General features: G+C 51.3%; 1 protein-coding gene across 4 annotated transcripts in view; it reads left to right on the top strand.

The window, feature by feature from the left end:
- Positions 1 to 6,445, top strand: part of UBASH3A (ubiquitin associated and SH3 domain containing A) — a 45,458-nt gene extending 39,013 nt beyond the window's left edge. For 2 of the 4 annotated variants that reach the window (XM_023192099.1, XM_023192102.1), the window contains 4 exons: positions 1,213 to 1,357; positions 2,074 to 2,180; positions 3,090 to 3,199; positions 5,917 to 6,445. In XM_023192099.1, coding sequence (XP_023047867.1) covers positions 1,213 to 1,357; positions 2,074 to 2,180; positions 3,090 to 3,199; positions 5,917 to 6,054 — 500 coding nt within the window. In that variant the 3' untranslated portion in view covers positions 6,055 to 6,445. Of the gene's footprint in view, positions 1 to 1,212; positions 1,358 to 1,856; positions 2,181 to 3,089; positions 3,200 to 5,916 lie in introns of those variants that run through there. The other 2 variants (XR_002726357.1, XM_023192114.3) reach the window with 2 other exon arrangements.
- Positions 6,446 to 18,642: the final 12,197 nt, after the last annotated feature.

Genomic DNA, 18,642 nt, shown 5'->3' with positions numbered 1-18,642 from the left:
ACACACGCACCACACACATGCCACACGTCTCACACACACACACCACACACACCACACATCACACACACACCACACGCCGCACACACACACCACACACCATACACACGCACCACACACACACCACACAACACACACACACACCACATACACCACACACCACACACACACCACATGCCACACACACACCACATACACCACATGCCACACACACACCACACACACCACACGCCATACACACACACCACACGCCATACACACACACACGTGCCACACACACACCACATGCCACACACACACCACACACACCCACACACACCACGCACCCACACACACCATACACACACATCACACACCGCAGGGAGGAGTCAGGGAGGACTCGGGGGCCTGGTTGAGGAAGGAGGACTCGGAGACCTGGTTGATGGGAGAGGACTCAGGAGCCTGGTTGATGGGGAAGGACTCAGGGCCCTGGTTGATGGGGGAGGACTACGGGATCTGGTTGATGGGGGAGGACTCAGGGGCCCGATTAACTTGCTTTAACTCTCTTTTCTAAGCATGCTTGATGAAAGAGCTCCTTCCATGGACCTAAATCACATTTGAGGAATTAATTTTATGCCCAGCACTTGAGTTCCCAGTGAAAACATTCAGGTCCTTTTTTCCACTCAAAAAGAGGTGGTCTTACTTTATGGCTCTTCCTTTAATCAAAATATAAAATGCTCGGGAAGTGTGAGTTGCAGGGAGTCAGAATGTTCCAGAAGATGGCTCCTTCCATTGTTCACCTCTTGCCCAATCTGTGCAAGTGTTTATCAGGAAAGGGCCTCATGAGGCCAACACGATGGGTCACATCTTGTCCATTGCTCGCTGGATCCGCCATGTTGGAGGATGCGGCTGGTGGGCTGGTTTCGCGGGTGCTCAGGTGAGCCCCAGCATGAGCCTGCTGCCTGGGACACTCACCAGCTCTTGGGAGACTCTGGTCCTTCCTGGCACACAGGGGGCCATCACTCCTCTGATACCTTCGCAGTGCTCATCAGTTTTGACCTCAGAAATAGCATGGCTATTCCTAATCACAGAACGGTATTTGACAAGAAAATCACACTGTTTAAAAGGTATGATTTAGACTTGTGTGTGACGGTCTGAGATCTAAACGGAAACTTATTTATGCAAAGTCAGGGTGGATGTTGAGGATGATAAACACTTGTATTCTGTTGAGTCCAGAACTCAAACTGGAGAAAAAAATCAAGATACGAGTGGAACCTGGAATCTTTGAATGGACAAGATGGGAAGCTGGAAAAACCACCCCAACCCTCATGAGCCTGGAAGAGCTGAAGGAGGCAAATTTCAACATCGACACTGATTACAGGTATGCTGTTCTGAAGTTCTCTCCACTGGGGCTTTTCCAGTTCTTATGAAGGAAAAGTTTCATGACACTGTTAAAGTGGTAAGAAAGACTTTATTCAAGAGGGACTGCTGCAGTGGGGTTTTGCAGCAGGGGAGAGACGTGAGGCTCAACTCCCAACACAAGGCAAAGTGGGGATTTGTAGTCACAGAGCAGGGTTGAAGTTGGTGGATGGAAAATTCCTGAGAAGGTGGGTCATTCTTGCTAAACTAACCTAAACAGGGACTCTTGCTAAAGGCAGGCCGAGATGAGCAGACATTACCTGGGGGGGTTGGTAGAGGACAAAGAACTTGATCAGATTTCAAGGGTAGGAGGTTCTTGCTAAATTCACTCTGCAAGAACAGACACAGAAGTCCAAGGGGCAAGATCTCATCAAGAGGAAGGTTCAGAAGAGCTGGACTAGAGTTTGATCAAGGAGAGAGTCTTTGTCATTCTCCACCCATGTCTGACTCTACCATCACAGAGCCCTCCTGGTGTTGAGTAAGAATGTGTGCTGGAGATTGACTGTCAGTGCTTTGCCAGTTTCCAGCACAAAACTGGAGCCTCCCTGTTGACCACGAGCCTGCCTGGAGGCAGAGCCATCCTGGAAGAACATTCTCCTTCCCCAGCTAACTGCAGCCGTGCCCTCCTAATCCCTACCAAAGGGCCAGGGCAGCAGCCTCTCCATCTCCTCCTTCCAGGCCTGCATTTCCCCTATCTGCCCTCATGCCGGCCGAGAGCTACCAGGAGTACGTGGACAGGTGCACAGCGAGCGTGGTGCAAATCGTCAACACCTGTCCGCAGGACAGTAAGTGCCTCACCATCCTCTGTATGAACAGCCCCTGGGGCTTGGGGAATTATCCCTGAGATGGAAATTGGCCAATTTTCTGAACCAATGAATGCCCCCACTTCCCCTGCCCCCCACCCCCCATTCTCCAGCAACCAAGTGTTCATCGCCACTGCTACTGCTGCAGTAACCAGGTGCATAGACACGCACTCCCCTGCCGCCCAGGGTCCGAGACCCCCCAATCCTGGTACTGAGTGCTGATGGCACCCAGGCCAGCAGGGTCAGCACAAACCACCCGTGTCCAAGGGATTCGAGTCAGCTTCCTGGGAAACAAAAGAGACAGAGAGAAAGAACAACCAACTTCCAGGTGGAACCCCCTTCCCTGACCATCACACGGGTCTCCTAACCCTCCCATGTTGCTTTGTCCTGGATGAAGCACATGCAGAAGCGCTGGCTTCCCACACCTTCCCCGTGAGCTGGCAGGGACATGCGTGTCACCTGAGCGAGGCCCACTCGGCCTGTGGTCCCAGGTGTTCTTATCTGAAGCAGGAGTCGTAGCAGGCTCGTGTGATAAAACCACCGGCTGACCTTTCTCAAGTGAATCAGGTCTGGCCTGGGCGGCAGCCACTGCTACATCCCAGTCTGTGGCTGACGGGACCCAGGCAGCCGGCCCCCACAGGGGTGGCTCAGCTCACTTCCTAGGCCCCCCTGAGGCTGGTGGGCAGCTGCTGAGTACAGGGGAAGCCACGAGCGAGGGTGGGATGCAGGCGTCACTAAGCGGTTACCAGCCACACTACTTCTAACCCAGGGGTCTCGCCAGGCTTCGGGGCACTCTGACGTAGCTCTGCCCCCACCAATGTGGGAACCCTGGTCTAATAAAAGGTGCTCCCTGGGGCTGCTTTGACCTGGAGGTGTTCTTGTTTCTCACAGCCGGCGTCATCCTCATTGTGAGTCACGGCTCCACGCTGGACTCCTGCACGCGGCCACTGCTTGGGCTGCCGCCCCGGGAATGTGGAGATTTTGCCCAGCTCGTGAGAAAGGTACGTGCCCACTCTTGGCTCTTTGGGCTGCAAAGTCAGGCACCCTGAAGACACAGGTTTATCACATCCACTTCTCAGAACGAAAACAAGTGTCTGGCTGGCCCAGGGCCACCAGGATCCACGTGCCCCTGGAGACTGTTCCCACCTGCTCTTGTGCAAAGGGCGACTTCGGGCCGGGGCTGGTGGATAGGTCAGTCATCCTCATCATCATTGGTCACTTGCTGATTTTTTACCTGTCAGCTCACGCCATAACCCCTTGCAAAGCTCATAGAAAAACAGACAGTTGGCCGGGTGTGGTGGCTCACACCTGTAATCCCAGCACTTTGGGAGGCCGAGACGGGCGGATCATGAAGTCAGGAGATCAAGACCATCCTGGCCAACATGGTGAAACCGTGTATCTACCAAAAATACAAAAATTATCCAGTCGTGGTGGCGGGTGCCTATAGTCCCAGCTACTTGGGAGGCTGAGACTGGCGTGAACCCAGGAGGCGGAGCTTGCAGTGAGCCAAAATCACGACCCTGCACTCCAGCCTGGGTTACAGAGCGAGACTCCGTCCCAAAAAAAAAAGAAAGAAAGAAAAACAGACAGTTCAGGAAGGAGTAAGCAGTTTGGATGAGGAGGGAAGAAACCACTGCAGTGCTCACTTCTGGCCTCTTCTGGGGACCTGGGGCAGGGTGGCTGGTGGATGAAAAGGAGCCCCTTGATCCTCTTGCCCTTGGAGTCACCCAGCATGGAACAAGCTTGAGCTGGTTGTAGCTGTCAGAGTGCTCAGGTGCTGGCAAGGGCCTTGTGAATGACAAACAGAGGATAACGCACAAGTGGCATCTTGAACAACCTTGATTATCACCCAGCAAAGCGAGAGGGTGACGTCTTGTCCATGGGTGAATTGAGGCAGGCAAACTCAGGAGTGTAGATCCCGCCCCAGTCCCAGCCCTTCCCTGCAGATCTACTCAAGGCTGGACTCCCCATGATCCTGACCTTTTTATGACATTCATGAGTTCATTGGTCGGTGCCCAGGCAGCCCGTGCAGCATGGACAATGCCTGGCATCGGAGGTGCTTGAGGCCCTGACCTGGTTTCTTCACACAGCACTGCCACAGGACCACACTGGCCACAGCTTGTTTGCCATAATTTGTGGGCAAGAGAGGGTGTTGCTGAGTCCGCTCAAGCGTTCGGGGGCTTCAGAGGAGCCCAACTCCCAGGCCCAGTCCAGTGACACCAGCCAGGCGCCTGCAGGAGGGCTTAGCTCTCTAGCTGCACCTGCCTCAGCAGCTGGATGAGAGCTTACGCACACGAGGAGCATGCCTGCCACGGGTCATTGTCACTCAGCAAGTTGGCATCAGACACCCGAATCCCCCTTTCTTGCTCCATTTTCCTCTGCACCTGAGTAGAAACAGGCTTCCCCGGCAAAGTGTCTCCAGGGTGGTGTGTCCCAATTATGATCCAGACGTTTCCAAGCGCTCTGGGTTCCTGAGCCACCAGGTGAGCATTGTCCAAACAGGGCCACTCAACCTCCCCAGGCCGCACTGGTAGAGGTCTGCATGGATTTTCCTGGGGACTGTACAGGCAGCCCCAGCACCACCTGCTCCCAAAGTGCTGCTCTTGCTTCTGCAAATGGTTCTTCCACACACGTGCTCTAATACATCCCTCCTGTCCTTACCCGCCTTCCCACAGCCCCATATATACACACCAAGCCCCCAGCCCCAGGCGCTCCTGGGGGTCCCTGTAACCAAGCATGGCAGCACGGCACACGGCAGCTGCTGACAATTCCCCAAACCCATGAGCCTTTGTGGCCAAAGCTCCACTGGCTCCTTGGACCCTTCACCCCCTTCCATAGATGCCAATCGGGAACTTCCAAGCTCCTGGACTTTCTTATGCTGATCACGTGGTGTCCACCCTGCCCCCACCCCAAAATAAGCAGGACTTGCTCATGCGTATCAGAAAATGCAAAGGGGGCTCTGCCAAAAGATAGGCCCCCAAATCAGGGCAGCTGGAAACGGAGCACTCAGGACCCTCCCCGGCCAGCCCATCACCGCCCCCCGCCCACAGCCTCGAGGAGCTACAAGCACGAGGAGAGAATCGCCCCAGAGTCAACACCAGCCTCGCTCGAATCCCCCTGCCCATTGGCATTTTTGTAAATTTCATCTGCCTGAGGAATTTCTAGACCTTAGAAAGAGGACGGAAAGAAAGAAAAGCAAAAGACCAAAAAAAGGCTTCACCACAAAGCTTTGTTCCCACACATCCATTTCACAGATGAAGGGATGGAGGTCTAAAGGTTCACTTTGTGCTTTTCTTTTGGGTCTGAAAACTCAATGTCTGTGTCTTTTTGTGATGCTGAGTGTGAGAACATGAGTCACTCCTTGAGTAGTGGACAGCAATCTCCACCTCGGCCTGCAGACCTTTGTGGTGGGGGTCGTTCTACGCATTGTAGGATGCACCACCTTGTAGGAACTCTGCCTGCTAGGTGTCGGCAGCACCTCCATCCTCAGCTGTGACAATCAGAAATGTCTCCAGAATTACCCAGTGTCCCCTGGCTAGGGGACATCCCCCATGGGGCACCGCCTGGGCAGATGTTGGTGCCGTTTGATGGTGGCAGTGCCAGCCTGGGCAGTCACAGACCCTCCAAAATAGAGGAGCGCCTGACCATTGGCTTTGGAGATAGTCTGAAGTTGATGGACTTGTAAGATATTAACAAGTGATTTAAAACTCCGTTCTAGATCCCTTCCCTGGGCATGTGCTTCTGTGAAGAAAATAAAGAGGAAGGAAAATGGGAGCTGGTGAACCCACCGGTGAAGACCCTGACCCACGGGGCGAACGCAGCATTTAACTGGAGGAACTGGATCTCAGGCAACTGAGAGCCACGGTGATGTTCTCATAACCTCAGAGTGGAGAGGCAGAGACCACGTGCAGAGGCTGGGAGATGCTGCTCTTTCCAGAGGCGTCTCAGTCTCACCCAATGTGATTTGTAAAAGCACAAGACGCACTTTTATATTCCGGAATATTTCCCTCCGGCTTTCGCCTTTGTAACTCCCATCTGTGGACCCGTCCTCCACCAGCTCAGCTGTGGGGAGCACAGGGCAGATGGCTGGGTGAGGACACCCCCCTGCAGCATGTACACCGAGTGTCTGCAGCAGGGGACACAACTGCTCGGGACTCTAAATTCCAGGAATTAAAGACTCACCACACACGAAGGATCTAACCACTTCATTTTCCACGGTCTGATCATTAAATTCCCAATCGTTTTTTCTTTTTCTGCGTCCATCACTCTTTAGCCATATCCACATGGGCTAAAACAGGTGTAACAGTCAATACCATGGGCCCAGAATACCGCCTAGCTCAAAACTGGGTTGCCGTTCAGTGCTGTCAACACTCACGTTACTATGTCTCTGTGGTTGCTGTAACCAATGACCACAAACCTGGTGGTCATGGAAATAACACAAAATTCATACACACACACACACACACATGCACATACACACACGCACATATGCATACACACACAGGCACACACGTGCACACACACACAAATACATGCACATACACATGTGCACACAGATGCACATGCACGCATGCACACATGTAGGTACACAAGCATGCACACACATACACATACAAACACATGCATACATGCACGCATGCAGACACATACATGCACACGAGCACACACACACAAATGCACACACTCGCACACACACACCAAGGCATACACATACAATGCACACACACACAGGCACACACGTGTTCACATGCACACACACACACACACACACGCTTACTCTCCTACAGTTCTGGAGGTCGGAATTTTGTCGGCAGGCTACATTCCTTCTGGAGGATCCAGGAGAGGATCCTTTCCTTGCCTTTTCTCGCTTTTAGAGGCCACCTGCACCCTCCCTCCTCAAGGACGGCGGCGTAGCAGCCTCCAAGCTCTCTCGATCTCTGCCTTCACAGCCACATCGCCTTCTGCCTCTGACCCTCCTGTCTCCCTCCTACAAAGGCCCTTGTGTTGACATCAGGCCCACCCAATAACCCAGGATCAATTCTCATCTCACGAGCCTTAATCACAGGTGCAAAGTTCCTTTTGCCACATAAAGTTGCATATTCCCGGGTCCCGGGGATTAGGACGTGAACATCTTTGAGGGTTATCCTGTAGCCTGCCATAACACACCCCAATCCTTCCAAGCACAGCAGAGCTGCTCGTACAGGGCCTCAGACATAGGGATTTGAGACACTCCCCTTGCAGTTCTTTTTTCCCTTCTCCTATTCTTGTTTCTAATCACATAGAGGAGAGAAGAGGACTTTGCCAGTGGGAGAAGTAGGCTCCCCCGATTTAACGGGGCCCCAAAAGAAGGGCCACCAGCAAAGTGGAGTCTGTCCATGATGGTGATGCTGAGGAAGCTGGTGCAGCAGGGGATGGGGTCTCCCCAGTGGGGAGTCTCATGCCCCAGCCCACAGGTCACGCCTGCTCCCACAGCCCACACGTGTGGTGCCTCGTGCTGCAGGCAGAGATTCTAGCATGGAGCAGTGACAGTCCGTTGATCTTTCATCTTTTCTAGCCCCCGATCCAATGCAGGTGTTATTTCATGATTGCAGTTTGGGGCTGTGGTAGTGGCTCTGTGAGTGCCTTTTATAGTGTGAATGCAGAGACAGCACAGGAAGGACCTGTGCTACAACCTCAGCCTCCCTCTGTGAGCACCCAGGCAAGCAGAGGGCAGAACGCAAAGGCAGCTCTTACAGAAATAAAGACGGTGAACACCCTGGGCTGTGATGGAACCGGCCCACATGGTGTAGGACGCACAGGAGGCCAGACCCAATAAAAGGTTCCTCGCTGTTTTAGTCAAACACAACCTCCTGAGAAAAAGACACATCTGTCTGCCCCTTGTTTTATTTCGCTAGTGATACAGTTTTTCTGTGTCCAAACGTAAAGAAGTTTGAAGCTGGCACAGCCACAGAGAGCAGAGCGTGCACCCCACTCACAGGCCTGCTTCGAGTCCAGGCCACACTGTGATAACGTCTTCAGGGAGATCATCCCAGACGCATCCCAGCAGATACCGGGTAGAAAAGAGATGGATTCACTGGGATGCAGGTGGATGGGCAGTACGTCCTGCAACAAATACGCCCCACCGCTGGGCACCTGGGCAGTTGTTCTTTCTCCTCGGCAAGTGTGTGGTTGGGTACAAGTCCCTCCTGGATACCACAGTGCCATGCTCACTAATCATGATGATGAATTAAAGTGCTGCCAGTCAGGGTATGGCATTAAAATCACAATCACGTATTCTGGTGGTCTGTAACGAATCTCTGGAGTCACCTTCTCAGGGGCGAAGCTTCCAGGCCCCCACCGTGGGAAAGCCAGACACAGGGCCTCTCGTCCTGCTGGGCCGCTCCCAGGTTTTGCAAGGAGAATGAGATGGGTTTGAAACTCAGACTTCCAGGTCTAGTGAGCAAGAAATAGCATTTTCTTGATATTCTATGATTCTGGTTCTGTCAGACCCCCATTCCACCGCCACGGCAGAGGACCCCAGCTCGGTGGTTCTGTCCCTCCAGAAGGAACCATTCACTGTATGACTGAGCCTTGGGGACAGAGCTGGGCTGGAAAAGCACAAAGACGGAAATGCCTGGTGCGATTTTCATTACTGGGTGTAAACTGTCTACTCTATGAACCAATAGGAAATCCCCAAAAAAGAAAACAAAAGACTCGCTCTTTCTTCTTACCTCTTCCTGGGTGGGGGCCCTTTAGTGTTTGTGAGCCAAGTCTGACCCCTGCCGACACCATCTGTAAGTGGACGTCCTGTCACCAAGGCCATCCCAACCCCCCCCCCCCCCCCCCACATTCTTTTTGACTTCCTCACTGCGTGCTTCAAAAAAAAAGTCTGGGCCAGGCACAGTGGCTCACACCTGTAATCCTGGCACTTTGGGAGGCCAAGGCAGGTGGATCACTTGAGGTCAGGAGTTCAAGACTAGCCTGGCCAACATAGTAAAACCCCATCTCTACTAAAAATACAAAAATTAGCCAGATGTGGTGGCAGGCACCTGTAATCCCAGCTACTCAGGAGGCTGAGGCAGGAGAATCACCTGAACCTGGGAGGTGGAGGTTGCAGTGGGCCAAGATCACACCACTGCACTCCAATCTGAGAGGCAGAGTGAGACTCCATCTCAAAATAAATAAATAAATAAATAAAAATAAAAACTATCATAGAGTTAAAAAGTCAAAGGTAAGCTGGGAAAGCTGTGTGCTTCTCATGCGGTCCAGTTCCAGCCCACCCCCTCCAGGAAGCCTTCCTGGCCGCCAGCCCATCTTGCTGTCCCTGAATCCCAGCTCAGGCGTCCTCTGCACAATTCATGCTAGTCGTATCTGCCTTGTCCTGTTGTTGCTGTCACTCATCCTCTCATCTGTTACTCCTTCCCAAAGGTTGCAATAGTGACTATGTGCCAGGCTTCCTGGTAGCCCCAAGTCCAGTGGGACCCATGACTCGCCTGCAAAACTTCTCTGCTCCTACAGCCCAGTGTTTCCCAGCGTTGGCACTATTGCCATTTGGGGCCAGATACATCTTTGTCAGAGCACGCCCTGTGCATTGTGGGATGTCCAGCAGCATCCCTGGCCCTCCCCCACCGAAGCGGCAGTACATCCCCCACGCCAGCCCACCGGTTGTCATAACCAAAAATGTCTCCACATGTTGCCAAATGTCCCTGGGGGAGCAGGATCGTCCCCAGCTGAGAAGTACCGATGTATTCCCTTCACAGGGCTGCATGGAACCCTGGCCTCAGGCCTCCTGCCGGGGCACTTGGGCGTAGCACGAATGGGCACAGGTGTGTTAGGAGTCTGGAGTTGCACATGTGCACTCCTGCTGAGCAGACAGACCTTTATGGAGACGAAGATTGGAAAGGAATCGGCGCACATCTCGAGCTGAACACTTGTGTGATGCTGTCAAGGGCAGCGTTCTAAGAAGAAAGGACAGAGGAAGTCCGACTAGCACTGGAACTTTGAGGACACTGCCCCGGACATAGGTGTGGGCCTGGGCCAGGGAGCCATGCAGAGGTGGGACCAAGCCCTGCACGGGCCCCACTGCCTCTGTGTGATGTGGGTGGCTGTGCTGTGATGGCAACTGAGCCCTGTGTCCAGCCTCACAGTCCTCTTGGCTGGCCCCACACTCAAATTCTAGAATACTTAAGTGCACCATGGACACCATGTGGCTCCACATTGTTGGACTCCAGTCAGTCCTTTGGCCTGGTCAGGAGCAGCCCTGACACAGTAATTCTTCAACAGAGGCTTCTCCTCAACCCTGTCTCATGCTTCTCCTCGCCCCACACCCCCAAGGCCAGCAGATGGCGCTGCACACACATTCAGGAGATTGCAGGAAATCATTTCCAACAGCAAATGAGACTGATGATTCAACACAGATAAACATCAACAACAGTGCTTCATCCGAAGGAATTCCGCTGAGATCCAGGGGCTCTGAGTTGGAGCCCAGTTCAGTCCTCTACTCATAGTGACCTCAGACACAGTCTCTGTGCCTCAGGCTCACCGCTGTAAAATCATGCGGCCTGTCGACGGGTCCACGTCACTTGCAGCATCTTAGTCCTCATTCTGGAGGACATGTGTCTTCTTAGCCGTGAGCCCTGGAGGGGCTGACTCGCAGTGTCTGTGTCTTCCAGTTTCTGTGACATAAATGCACCAGGGCTGATTCTGGGCTGCCAATGTTTTGGCAGTTGATTTGCAGACTGCGTGAAAATTTAAAACTCAGCTCTCCTGAGCTGATATGAGCCACCCCCAGCCCATCCCTGCAGCAGGCACGAATGTTACTTTGCAGGGAGAGGCCAGCTGCTGCACAGACCTGTTGGGATCATCACAGCCATGTGCTTCAGGCCAGTGCCTCTTCCTGCAAAAGGAAACAACATTCTCTCTACAGAGGATGGAAAGACAGAAGGGCTGAGGCCCATGTGCAGGCGGGGTGGAGAGAGAGAGGAGACCAAGTCCTGGGGTCTAGGAAAGAGGGGTGGGTGGAGCCAGGCCGGGGCACTGAGTGGAACACTGTCTGCTTCCTGCAGGGCACTGGGCAGACTCTTGGTTCCAGCGATTCATCCCAGGCTGTGTCTCTTCTGGGATCCTTGGCCAGCAGTGACTCTGGTGCCTGGACCATACCTGAAGAGAGCCCCCAAGCTCTCACCTCTCTCCAGCCTTGCTATTCAACCAGATGATCCCACTCCTGCCCCTCCCTGCCCCATCGCCTCAGCCACCCAAGGTGAGCCACCGGCTCCCCCAAGGCAAGACACAGCCGGCATGCTTCACACGCTCACCTTGAAGTTCAAGGTGGGAAGGTCAGTCCATCCAGCTGAAGTTCACTGCTAGAGATGTAACTGAATCAGCCCTGGCAGGAACATTTACACCATGGGAACTGGCAAACACTGCTGCAAGTCAGCCCCTCCCATATCATGTCCTCAGAATGAGGACTAAGAAGCTGCAAATGACGTGGACCCATCGACAGGCCGCATGATTTTACAGCGGTGAGCCTGAGGCACAGAGACTGTGTCTGAGGTCACCATGAGCAGAGGACCGAACTGAGCTTTAACGCAGAGCCCCCGGATCCCGGTGGAATTCCTTCGGATGAAGCACTGTTGTTGATGTTTATCCGCATTGAATAATTAATGTCTCATTTGCTGTTGGAAATTACTTCCTGCAATCTCCTAAATGTGTGTGCAGCCGCTGTCTGCCAGCACACGGGGGTTCTTCATGAAAAGTGACAGGGGTCCAGCTCTTTGAAAGGATCCCTCATCTCTCTGGTCCCAGGACACCTGTGCTGAAGGCCAAGCATGAGCCTGATTGTAAGGGGGCAGCACTGAGGTGCCAATTAAATGCTCAACCCTGCCTGATCTCTTACAAGGAAAGGGTGTGATATGTCCCCACCTGAATCTCATGTTCAATTGTAATCCCAAGTACTGGAGGTGCGGCCTGGTGGGAGGCAACTGGATCTTGGGGGTGGATTTCCACCTTGCTCTTCTCGTGATAGAGTTCTCACGAGATCTGGTTTAAAAGGATGTGGCACCTCCTCCTTCTGTCTCTTCCTCCTGCCCTGGTCTTGGAGGACGTGCCTGCTTCCCTTTTGCCTTCTGCCTTGATTGTAAGTTTCCTGAGGCCTCCACGCCTTGCTTCCTGTACAGCCTGCAGACCCCTGAGCCAATTAAACCTCTTTTCTTTATAAATTACCCAGTCTGAGGTAGTTCTTTATAGCAGTACAAGAACAGACGAATATAAGGTATCCGTGGGGAAAGACACAATGGAGAGATTTGGGCAGAGATGAAAGAGGCTGGAAATTTGGAGCTGCCAATTCCCCTGAACCCCTGTTGTCTACAGAGGCGGTGCCCCTTTGCTCTCCCTTTTCTTTCTCCCCTCGCTCTCCTCTTTTCTCTTCCCCTCCCTTTTGCCCCCCTTTCCTCCTTTCACCTCCCGTCCCACATGGAACCCAATATGCCTCTGTTAAAAAGTCTTGCAATGACTGCACCTGGGGAAGCTGCCTCCTGAGCTGATGCCAGTTCCCCAGGACCCACCCCACACCTCTCATTGCCTCCAGTCCCAGAAAACAGTTGAGACCAGCAGAGGCAGAGTGAGGAGGCCCAAGACCTGCCTGGGAGGAGATTGCCTCAACATGGAGCTGCAGGTCCACTCTAGCAGGTAGCAGCTACAGCCTGGGAGCAAGCATGGGGTGGAGTCTGACAGTGCCTGCTCCACGTGGAAGAGAGTGAGCCTGGATTAGGCTGGGTTTCAGCGTTTAATAGGTTGGCTCAAACCCTGAGAAAGTGGTTAATAATCCTCCAGGTTGGCTAATTGGACATAGTTAATGGGATCGAAAAGCTTGAAATCCTGGCACACTATAGAGAACAGAGCTCAAAGTCTCAAGGAAATAGAAACGTAGAAAGGCACCTACTATTTGCAACTGACTCAGACCTTCCCTAATATGCCTCTTCCCCAAGGGGCCCGGAAGAAGAGAAGAAATGCGTTGGTGAGTCCTTCACCAGCTCTGTGGACTGTCCTCTGTGGGCTGGAGGCAGCGCCACTCTAAGCACCAGAGTAGGGGTGGCTCTTAACCATCAGAGACAAGGCAGGTCTCAATGCCCCAAGGAGCAAGGGATTGCAGGTAACAGTTGTTTTGACCCATACTTGTCTATAGCATTGGGTCCTTGGTCATAGGCACCCCGGACATGAGACAGAGACCTACTAAGTGCTACTTGACATATTTAGGTGAGAAAAGCGCAGGTGTGCTAAGAAGAATTCTGCCTTATGGCTAAGTCCCAGGCACCAGACTTAAGGCAGTTATGCCACCTTTACCACAGGTTTCCAGCATGAGGGCTCCTGTGGTGAGAGGCCATCTGTTTCCTGCCGGGATCCTGACTGAGAAGATGGTGCCTTCACAGACCTCACATTTCAGTGAGGGGGAGGGTCAGCACAAAGGTAATTATGCAAATCAACACAGGAAATTCTTATCAGGAGATAAACTGTACAAAGTCATGCACAGCACATCCTGTTAAACCAAAATACAAAGTAAATAGAAGTAGGGTTTGATTTAGAGTCTATGTTGATCAATTAAATGAAAAATTATGAACACTGGTCCATGTTACCTTGTGTTTTAAAAAGGTAAATTAGGCAAAATTGCAACTATGCCCAAATTCTTAAAATCATAGTAAGTCAATATTAACGGTGGCGGTGGAGTTCTTATGCTTTTTCTGACTATGTTTTATGAGAGCAGAACACCACATTTTTAACTTCATGTTTGAGGTAATACATCATGTGTTCGGCAAGAGAGTCATTGTTACAAAATATGTATGGCCTTTGGTTTTCCCCAGCTCTCTTCATCATCCTCTGAATTAAATTCCTTGTTTTGTCAGGGCTGGTTTGTTTCTGTTTGTTTTTTCTTTTAATGCCCTAAGTAAGGAAACAAAGGACTAGTTGTTGACAGTCTCATACCCTATTGTTACTTAGTCTCATTTTTCGAGAATCTCCTTTGTCAGTAGCTTTGTGTATAATTTGAGCAATCCCCCAACATAACCTCAATCAATTCCATGAAACCTTACAGCGTTTGCGAGATTGAAAATTTCCTTTTGCCATCCATTGGTGTTACATTTGTAATGAGTTGTGGAAAATTTGACAATCAGAAAAATTGATTGCCAAGCGCGTGGACACAATGGTCAGAGGCAGAGAGATGCTCACGCTAAACAGGGCAGCTGTTCAGTGAGGGTACAGCGTTTAAATGGTGCGTTTGTGGCAAATATTTTCAAGGCAGTCTGACCACTTTTGCTTCTCTACCAACTTTCTAATATAGGGTCCGAATAACGAATCCTTGGAGGGCATCCCTGGCCTACCCCAGCCCGGGGCACAGTGCCTGGTACACCTTTAGCTTTCCAGAAATAGTTATTGACTGGATGAATTGCAAATTATGGTAAATGGCATTGGGAAAAAAAAAAAAAACAGCCAAATTAAAAGAGTTTCATTGAGCAATGAATGATTTGCGAATCAGGCAGCCAGGGTAGGCTTAGAGATTCCAGCCATGTGGTAGAAGCTTATTTATGGACAGAGAAAGGAGAGTGATGTGCAGAAAACAGAAGTGAGGTAGGGATGCAGCTGGATTAGTTACAGCTCGGCGTTTGCCTTATTTGAATGCAATGCGAATAGTTGGCTACATTTGATTGGCCGAAACTCAGTGATTGGCACAGGTATAGGCTATGCTCTTCTTACACCTCCACTTGTTAGTGTTCACGACTTACAAAGAAACCTTTAGGCTGAACTTAAATATGTAAGGAGGCTAAACCTGGTTTAACAGCATAAAGAAAAACAAAAGAGCTAGGAAAGAGGACACTAGAGAGGCCTTGAAGAGTCTAGAGGCAGGGAAGGCCTCTGTGCAGGGTGAAATGGGAGGAAGAGGCTGAGGAAAAGAGGAGTATGGGGCAGGAGGTAGGGGTCAGGTCGGGCGAGGGCACCACGTGTGAACGTGAGGCAGGAGGGCAGCAAGGTGGAGATGGGGAAGGCGCGATGACGTGAGCCCTGCAATGACGCTTATCTCTGTAAACCACAGAGCAGCAGCAGTGGACAAGGACAGAGGCAGCAAACACGGCCAACGGCCCTCACATGTCACTAAGGAAGAATGACTTAGGAGAGCAGTGCCTGACCAGCTCCAGCAGGGCCTGGGGTCTGTAATCCCGCTTGAGGGCTTCCAGAATTCCAGTGCTGCATGCTACTTTAGGTTTAGAAATAAAAGTATTCAGCTAGGTTTGGTGGCTCATGGCTGTAATCCAGCACTTTAGGAGGCCAAGGCGGGAGGATCGCTTGAGCCCAGGAGTTTAAGATCACTCTGGGTAACATAGCAAGACCCTGTCTCTATAAACATAATGAGTCTGGCTTGGTGGTATTCAACTATAGTCCCAACTAATAGGGAGACTAAGGTAATAAGATCTCTTGAATTAAGAGGTTGAGACTATAGTGGGCTGTGATTGCACCACTGCACTCCAGCCTGGGCAACAGAGTGAGACTCTATCTCTAAAAAAAAAAAGAAAGAAAGAAAAGCATTCTCATAGTGTGATTCCCTTGTACCTGTAACGGGTCCATTGCCTGATGCACTCTGCAAATCAATATTTGCCAAGACCCCGGGCTGCAGCAGAGAAAGAGGCTTAATCCTGGGGCTACCAGAAGAGGAGATGGCAGGAAACCTCAACTCCATCTCCCTAGGAAGTGTGGTGGGGCTAGGGTTTTTCAGGGTTCTGGCGTAGGCTGCAGTGTGGAGATTGTTGATAGGTTGGAGAGTGTGGAATGAAGCTGTGGACAGGGAGATGGAAAAAATGGTGTTCTCATGCTGACTCGGTTCCTGTTGTGGGGATCTTCAAACCGGTTGGCATCAGCTGTTCTGCTGGAATTCAGGATCTGCTTAAGCAACTCTTAAACGGAAGCCTTACGATTCTAACAGCAGAGAAGTTCCTATCTATAGGAACAGTGGGGTGTAGATTGTTGGTATCTCATGCTATGGGACTTGCCCTTACAAGGAAGTGGGTCAAAGTGCAGCCTGATTAATGTTTAATTATAATAAGATTTCTGTCCAGAACTATTCTTAACCCTGAACCATGGCTCTACCATGATTTCAGATAGTAGCAGCAGCTCCCTTCACCCTCCACCTTTCTTTCTCCACCCCTTTCTAGCGTCTGTCTCTTCCCTGCCTCCCTCTATTAATGGTGCCCTGACCACAGTTCCTCCCCTTTCTCCGCTATCCACTTGCCCATTGAAAACCACCACCACAACCACGAAATGCTGTGTGCAGACCCAACTAGAGTGTCTTCTGAGGCTGGGATCTCAGGACAGGAGAACAGAGAAGTTATCCAGGGTCAGGGCCAGTCCTCACACCTGTGGGACGAGCAGGTGGAGTTGAAGGGTGTCTCCAAGGTGGAGATCCCAAAACCCCCTCTCAGGAAGGCACTGATGCAGGGTGGTGCTAGGATCCCCTAGATAGGCTCCAGTGAAACTGCCTTTGCAATATATTATGACAGTAAGAGAAGTCTGACATCGTCGACTCTATCTTGCTTCTGACTACCATGCCATCCTTGGTCATTCCTGGGCATAGGCCAAGCTAACTTTGGGGAGAATTTATAGTTTAACCTGAAAGCAAGGATGGTAACAGTCCCTTCCTAAAATTAACCTCATCCGTGCTCAGGAACTGAGAACCACCTTATAAGACTAATGAAAGACCACAAGAATAGGATTATAGGAGGGACCTGAATTCTGCTAAAATGTAGGCATAGTTTCTATAATCCCTTCTTTCCAGGGGCCATTTGGGGATTTTCACAATTACTTCTATAAATAACATCACTATTGTAGAACCTACGTTTTTGTTTTTTGGGGGTTTTAAAAAATTTTTCCAGACTGACCCCATGGGGATCCAGGACTTATGACTCAACCGGTCTTGTGGCCCCACCCAGATATGGACTCAACACATGAGGACGCTTTTCTGCACCCCTGTGATTTTATCCCTAACCAATAAGCAGCACCCATTCCCTAGCCCCCGGCCCACCAAACTGTCCATAAAAACCCTAGTGTCTAAGCCTTCGGGGAGAATGATTTGAGTAGTAACTCCAGTTCTTCTGCATGGGCGAGCCTCGTGTCAGTGACACCCTTTCTCTACTGCAATGCCATGGCTCGGTAAATTGATTTTGTCTGTGCAATGGACAGGAAGAGCCCATTGGATGATTACACTGGCAGAGGGGCTGCTCTGAGGATGCCGATGCCAAGGAGACTCAAGAGAGCTGGCAAAGGCCAGGAACAGCCCAAGGTGGTAAGGATATCTAAAATAGGAATCACGTACATCTTGAGATCAAGATGAATATCTTAATATTTCAGTTTATGATAAAGGTATTTGGTGATCGAAACTTTTCTCTACCCAGAGTCACATGCTGCAGGCTCCATACCTGGTCAGCTCCTGCCAGAGCCAACTTTCTGCAGATAGCAGCTGTCCACGCTGGAGAAATTACAAAAAGCAATTGCCTGATGCCAGCGGAGAGTGAACAAGATGCAACCAATTCTGGAAAGGAGTTGACATTTGGAAGAAAGAAGGGCAGCGGAGAACTTCTGTCATGAAGGCTGTGGCGGTGGCGATCGTAGCTATGAAGAGTGCTCAAAGGAAAACAGAGAACCGCAGCCTTTCTGGTCTGCAGAGCTAGCGGACTAAGCTCATGGCAGCCGCAGCTGATGAACCGCAAGTGAGCGCCCAGAACAGAAAAGGCCACAAGGGGGAGCCTGTGGCTAAACTCTGCCCAAATTAGATCAGCAGAACTTCAGCCTTTGGTGACATAAGCTCTCATCTGCACATCTTCCAGCCAAATGGAAAGTGAGCACTCCTGGGCTCAAACAGTCCTCCTGCTGCAGCCTCTCGTGTAGCTGGGACTATAGGCTCATGCCACCACACCGGGCTTGTGTGCTTTGTCTTCAGGAGGCCCTGTTCCATGAAAGGGCTGTGTATGCAAAGTAGTCCCCAAATGCCAAAGGAGCCAAGAAACCAAAGGAGAAGGCAGACAAATCCAGCTTGTCAGTATTGGTTGATGTATTGGGGAACTTACAAATGGAAGCGTAGCCCTGGGCAGCCACAGGACAGGTGACTCTCTGCACTGTTACTCCCCAGACCCGAGGCTTATATACCACAGGGAAGAGCATACACGCTCCAGCAAGACAAAGGCAATCTTCAGTACAGCAAGAATGCCATGTGCACTATGGCCTCTAATTTGTGCGGTAACGTCAAGATTGACACGTTCTGACACTAGAGACACTAGATAAAGCGGAAACCAGGAGGTGTTCACGGGACTGGGGCCGATCAGACGTCAACATGGTGGGTTAGCATCCAAGAGGGAGCCACTTTGGTCTCCACATGCCCCCTGTTTAGAGACATAGCCCCCAGATTATGTCTCTAAAGGACATTTTGGGG

The sequence above is a fragment of the Piliocolobus tephrosceles genome, chromosome 19 (genome assembly GCF_002776525.5).
Source record: "Piliocolobus tephrosceles isolate RC106 chromosome 19, ASM277652v3, whole genome shotgun sequence".
Taxonomy (NCBI): Eukaryota; Metazoa; Chordata; class Mammalia; order Primates; family Cercopithecidae; genus Piliocolobus; species Piliocolobus tephrosceles.
The sequence above is the reverse complement of the archived record's forward strand: the minus strand, read 5'-3'. Positions and strand labels throughout refer to the sequence as shown.